Consider the following 6,480-nt stretch of genomic DNA (forward strand, 5'->3'; position numbering starts at 1 on the left):
TTTACCGCTCCCGACCGCGCTGGGCCACAAAACCCTTCTCCTCGAAGCGTCTCGCAGGCTGGTGTCCCGTGGTCACGCCTCAGAAAGTGCTGCCCTAAGCCTCGATGGCCGTCATGGCAACGGCCCCTGGCTGGGCGGTGGCTGGGGTACTTTGCCGAGCAGCGTGCCGTCAGGGGCACAGCCAAGATCTCGAGGCAGGACGACCAAGGGCAGGACGACCAAGCCGAGCCAGCTCGGGCCCTCCCACCATCTGTCCTCGCCTGTCCTGTCCAAGCAGAAGCAAAGCAGGGCTGTGCCCGGGGGTGGGTCTCGGCCCGGCCCGCCTTGAGTGGAGACTCCGTCCAAGCCAAGGAGCGGGAGGCCTGGCGGTACCCAGCGTGCTCATCCCTGGGCAGGCGGCCCCTGACCAAGAGGATTCTCGGGGCAGCCACTCACTCCGCCCGCCACCTCACCAGGCGGAGGTGAGCATCTGGCCCTGCCCTGGGCCCGGCCTCACCAGGCGGAGATGAGCATCTGGCAGGTGTTAGAGGACATCCAGACCAGCTCCACCAGGCGGAACTGGAGGTAGCCGATGGCGAAGCCCGAGATGACGTCCGTGATGTGGTGGCGGCCGATCATCACGCGTGACAGGCCCACGCACAGGGCCCAGAGCACCAGCAGGACGCGCAGGGGCACCGCCAGCACCAGGTGGCTGAGGAAGAACTTGGACACCATGGCCGCGCGGCTGGCGTGGCCGGCGGGGAAGGCGTAGACGTCCATGGTGAGGTAGTCCAGGAGGCTGGGGCTCGTCTCGTAGGGGCCGCGCCGCTTGATGAGCTTCTGCACGCCGGCCACCGTCATGATGTCCAGGAGCAGGGCTGTGGGCGGGGGACAGAGCTGTCAGTGCCACCACCTCCACCAGGGCCACCACTGCGCCACGCCCGGCCCCTCCACCTCAGTCCCCTCTAATCCTCCCTGGCCACCGACCTCCAGCAAGGTCCCGCCTCACCGCCTTTGCTCTGCTGAGCCCTCCGCCGGGCTGCCCTTCCCTCCTCACCCACCCCTCCTGGCTGGACTGATCTTCCCTCCATATCCACCCCTGCTGCAGGGAAGCTTCCATCCAGTCTGAGAGCTCTGCCCACCTCACTTCCTTTACGGCACTTTCTCACCCACGTGTCCCCTCTCTATCCCAGCTGCAGCTCCAGGATGCTCCCCATTCCATGCACTGGGGGGAGTGGGGGTTTAGGGTACCTGGAGGGTGCTACCCTGGTGCTTGGGGCCCTGGGCTGGGGCAGTTTTCCTTTTCTTTTTTTGGAGAGGTTTTTTTTGCTATAGGGCGCGTGCGCTCGCCAGCCAGACAGAGACAGAGAGACAGAAAGCGAGAAATCACCCCCCCAGGGGGGATGGCCACGCCGCAATCCCTTCTCCTCCATTCTCCTCTCGGGATCTTGGGCACGCACGCACACGCGCCTGGTGTGAGTTTTAAGCCACCGGGTCCGGGACGTGAACCGTGGTCGACTATGTGGGAGTCCAGCGACATAGCCATTATGCTAACTGCTGGTCCCAGCTGGGGCAGTTTTCTCTGAGGACCTCCCAAGGGCCCTGCCAGCGCCAAGAGCAGGACGCTCTCACTCCCTTTGTCGCTAAGATGGCGCAAACTTGGCGTGGCATGGTATTGCCAGTTGAATGCATCTGACTACTGACAATGTAGGATGTTCACCAGGCCGACCCCACCAGCTCTATCCAGTTCCAGAACATTCTATCATTCCAGAAGGAGACCCTGTGCCCATTATGCAGTCACTCCCCAGCCTGTCTCTCCCAGCCCTGGCAACCCACAGTCTGCTTTCTGACCCAGTGGATTTTCCTCTTCTAGATGTTTCCTGTCAATGGAATCCTATAACATGATGCGTTGAGCAGGGCCCCTTTCTCCCAGCACACGGGCTTCCAGGTCATCTGAGCTATAGCCCGTGTCAGCACTCTCTTCCTGCTCACGGCTGACTAACACGCCTCTGTGTGGATACGCCAGCACCCGCTCGCTCATGCTGCTCTGTCCGAGGTGGCCTGCAAGCCCTCCCGGAGTGACAGCAATGACAGCACAGTGAGGTATGGGGACAGAGTCCGCAGTCAGAGGCCTGGGTTTGGGCCTCAGGCCTGGAGCCTCCCAACCACTGGCCCTGGACAAGGGGCGTAACTTGGCTCACCTGTAAGTAAGATGGAGATCATGGGTGCCCACTTCCCAAAGGGGCCTGCACAGCACCCCTGGGTGACCAACTGCCAGGACTTGCCTGGGGCAGAGGGGCTCCCAGGGTACCAGACATTCAGCACTGGAGCAGGAAGGTCCCTGCTAACTGGATGGAGCCTGTCCCTGTGGCCCTGCCTGGCACAGCGGCAGTGCTGGCTGAGGGTGGGCCTGTGACCAAGTGAGTTAGGTCGACCAGCACTGCGGGCCTCCCGCGAAGACGTCAGTGTGTATCAGAAGGGCTGGCGGGCGCTCGTTCTCAGAAAAGAAAGCAGGAAAAAGGCACACAGAAGGCGCGGTAGCTGATGCCCACCGCAGAAAACGTCCAACTTTGAAAACGCTAGCCTTTCGGTCCCCTGATGGCAGTGGCGGCAATGGCCCAGACTCCTTCCACAGACAGCGTGGACTTAACCAAGGCTCCCACGCACGCGGCGACGACCTGCTGTCGGAGTCCGGCCAGCCAGGAGCCGCCCACGGCCGGGGTTCGAGGCCCTGAGGGTTGCGCGTGCATGCTGCTCCGAACGCTGCCTCCCGGTCAGCGCAGACCCCGGCCTTCGCTGTGGTGCACTGCGGGCTCTCCATTGGGCTTTATTTTATTTATTTATTTTTTAGCAGACAAAGGCTTATTTTATTTAAACGATGATCAGGGTAACTGCCAATGCCACTGTGCACAGACAAGAGACGGGGACTTTATTCCGTGGTCTCTTCCTCCTTGGACAGTCTTGACAATCTCTTCCCTCCGGGCCTGGAGGCGCTCCTCACGGCACCACGTGCTCCCTAGGTTAGACTGGCAGGCCTCGGCCTGGCCTGCCGGGAGCTCCTGTGGGCCTTGTCTTCCTTCAGCGGCGGGTGCTCCACGAGAATCCGCGTGTTCTTGAACACATTCCCTTCACCTTCAGGCACAGGTGGTGAGCCACGTGGCGGTCAATCCTCTAGACTCCCCGTATCGTCTGAGCAGCCGGCGCACGACCCTCATCCTCCTCACCCAGGTCAGCTTCTCTGGCATTCTACTGTTGGCCGTGCCCTTTCGCTTACCCTTCCGTCAGGCCAAGGTGTGTTTCCGGCATCGAGCCCGGGAATGGACAGTCACAGGCTTGTGGATGATCAGCCCGTCCTTGATCAGCTTCCGATCGGCTGACCAGAGTTGGCTCTGGCAATTTTCCTGGGCTCGTTGGGGCCCAACCAGGCCTTCTTGTTGCCACAGTGGAAGACAGTAGAGGCAGGCCTCTCCTGAAGCCTGAGCACACTCACGGCTGCTCGGCTGGGCTGTGCACCCTCGCCTCCCCGGGTCTGCTCCTGTTGGCTGCAGGGCTGCTGGTGGCCTCATGCCCTGATGTGCCTGTCCACAGGGGAGAGGCAGACGTGGCCTGGTGGACAGGGGCTATCCAGCCCCATGGGGGAGGATCCTGCAGGGGTGCAGAGAACCTTGGTCTACACACGCAGTAACCCATGGCTCTTGCTCCCAGGAGGGGTTGGGGCTCCCTGTGCACTGGACCCACACCAGGTTTGGAGCTGTCTGGAGCTTGGGGGAGGTTGCAGGTCTGGCAGGAGAGGTGCCAGGAGGGGTGCCAGGCCTGCCAGTTGCCCAGGGCTGGTGGAAGCTGGGAAGAGGTGGCCACACAGACCTGGCATCTCCTCATCCTCAGGAGCAGTGAGCAGGCCAGGCTGGTCGTCCTCTCCAGCCAGCGAGGTCACCTGGGGAGGGGGCAGTTCTGGGGAGGGACAGAGCTCCAGGCTCCAGAGTCCCGGAGGGTTCACTAATGGGAATGAGCCGCTCCACCTCTTGGGCCTTGTTCTGGACACCTGTAATGGGGGCAATGGAAGCTACTCAGGGTCCTGGCTCAGCCCTGGGGTGCAATGGAAGGCCACTGGGCCCTGGAGGCTGGGTGGCAGTCAGCGGGTGTACCCACGAGTTTTCTTCTCCCAGGTCCCACTGTGGTCAAAATGACCTGGCCAAGTTCTGAGACCTCCAGTGCCTAAAGGGAGTTGAGGCAGGAGGACTGCTGGAGTCTAGGGGGTTAACGTGGGCCAACACTGGGACCCAAGGTAGGTCAAAACGTGACACTAGCCACAGAAGGCATGAGCATCTGTCGCCTTTGTGACCAGGTCACTCAGCTGCAAACCCAGGGTCAGCGGCAGGCTGTTTGGAATCGGCCTTCCCCGCCCAGTGCCTGTGGCCAGCTCCTGGGTTCAAGGAGGAAGGGGAGAGGCGGGGAGAGGGCGCTGATTGCTCTGGGCTCAGGGTCTTGCCCTGACTGGGTAGCCCATGGCCTCGACCTCCTCGAATGCCCTGCGAGGGCTGCCAGGACCCACAGGCCAAGCGCCGAGTTAGACCCGAACCTTTCACTTTAGCAGCAAAACCCTTTTTTCCATGGCAAGTACAGACGCCCAGCAGCTGAAGCAGGTGTGGTAAGGCTGCAGGGTGGGGGCCTGGGCATCTGGAGGTCAGCTGGTGGGATCGCCCCTGGGCCCAGGAAGGCCTCGGAGACTGCCCCGGGCCCCATGGTTTAAAACCCGGCATCCCGGGCTGTGGGAAGACACTGCTATTTCTGGCTGGTCCATCTCTTGAGGTCAAAAGGAGGCAAATACTCTGCCCCTTGGCTGCCCTGTGCCCCCGGGGCCACCATGCCCAGCCTGGCCGCCCAGTCACACCAGCTAGTGCCTGGCTCATTCACCTGACCTCCAGTTCTCAGGCATCGCTGGCTCTTGGGTATGTCAGGTGTGTGCCAGGCTGGTGCTGGTGAACCAGGCTGGCTGAGGGACCGCAGGCGCGGTGCAGTCTGCCACTCTCCAGGTGTGACCGGCTGCGGCCTCTCCCCACGCCACTCTGCAGCCTCTGGCTTGGCCGCTGAGCAAGGCTGAGATCCCAGTCCTCCAGCCACACAGGCTGACACGACAGCTCGTGCCGCCTGGGGGTCGGCCCCCACTGCCCCGCCAAGGCTGTCCCACCCCTCCTCCTGGCCTGGGAGGGCCTCCCTCCCACCCCCTCCCCAGCCCTGAGTGTGACCGCGATCCCGACACTGTCAGTACGTAATCTGGTGCCCAGAAATAGAAGCATATGGCGCCATCACTCCAGGCTCTGTGAATTCCGCTCACGTGGCCCTGCCAAGGCCGCTGACCTGCAGTTCTCAACTCTGAGCGGGACAGAGACCCCATGGGCAGAGAGGTCCCCCCAGCAGGAGGCTCAGGAGAGCTGGCAGAAGCTGCACTGCCCAGGGCTTGCTGTGTGTCCCGGGCAGGTCACTTACCCTCCCTGGGTCCCCACTGGCTGCGGCCTGCCAGGGTGGTGGCTGTGCACCTGGGCCTTCTGGAGGCCACCTGCGGTCTGCACAGCCTCGGCGTGTCCAGCCTCTAAGCCTCCCTCCCCTCCTTCATGCCAGAGACCTGTGCTACGGAGCCTGTTCTGAGGGCCATGTCTGTATAGCACATGCTCCCTGAATGGTGCCTGGGACCATGGGAGGTGGCCCAGCCACCTCTCACGTCCTTTAGCCTGACAGTGTCCACCCTCAACCCCATTCACGGCATCTGGGTCTGAGTGCCTGGACCTCCCGGCAAGAATGTGGCTGTTTCCCAGCTTCCCGGTGCTGATGGTGCCAGGCACCTGCCTCAGTGGCCTCCCTTCTCCCCCAGCTCAGTGGCCATCAGGCCCGGGTGATGGGGTGCCCCAGGGCCAGGAGGAGCTGCTATCACTGAGGATGGGACAGTGGCCACTTGAGGCCTTTGCAAAGCTCGTGGGCAGTGAGGTGGCTGGTAGGACTCAGGCGTCCCTACTGGGTTTGAGCTGCTTCTCCAACCGAGGGTGCATTCAGCGGGACAAATCTGAGGACAGGGCCTCCAGGAACGGGGCGGAGATGGAAGGGCCGAGGCCATGGGCTCAGCTGTGGACAAATGAGCTGAGTCAGGGCTTCAGGGACTCCTTGCTGGCCAGGGAAGGGGGGTTTGTGGTTGATGTCTCTTGCTGACTACGCCTACAGGAGGGGTCCTGGTGCTCCTGGCCCAGGGGCCAACGCTGCCTCCAACCCCCCATTCTGGCTCCCTGTATTGCTGAGGGGATTGTAAATTGGACCAAGCTTTCCGAAGGGCATTTGGCTTTGGAATCAGAAGTCTTCCCGGCATGTGGGCCTCCTCTCAGCTACTGCCTCTGGAGGGTGTCTCCGGGGAGGCGGCTGGGGACGTGTGCCAGGACTCATGGCCCAGGACGTCCACTGCAGAATTATTCATAAACCGAGAGGCGGGAGGCCGGCGGGGGCCCCTCCGCAGGG

General features: G+C 62.5%; 1 protein-coding gene across 1 annotated transcript in view; it reads right to left on the minus strand.

The window, feature by feature from the left end:
* Positions 1–6: 6 nt before the first annotated feature.
* Positions 7–6,480, minus strand: part of PLPP7 (phospholipid phosphatase 7 (inactive)) — a 19,033-nt gene continuing 12,559 nt past the window's right edge. Inside the window, exon 2 of the mRNA XM_006164331.3 lies at positions 7–857. Coding sequence (XP_006164393.1) covers positions 493–857 — 365 coding nt within the window. The 3' untranslated portion in view covers positions 7–492. The remainder of the gene's footprint in view (positions 858–6,480) is intronic.

This window comes from Tupaia chinensis, unplaced genomic scaffold (assembly GCF_000334495.1).
Source record: "Tupaia chinensis unplaced genomic scaffold, TupChi_1.0 Scaffold143602_1, whole genome shotgun sequence".
Classification (NCBI taxonomy): domain Eukaryota; kingdom Metazoa; phylum Chordata; class Mammalia; order Scandentia; family Tupaiidae; genus Tupaia; species Tupaia belangeri.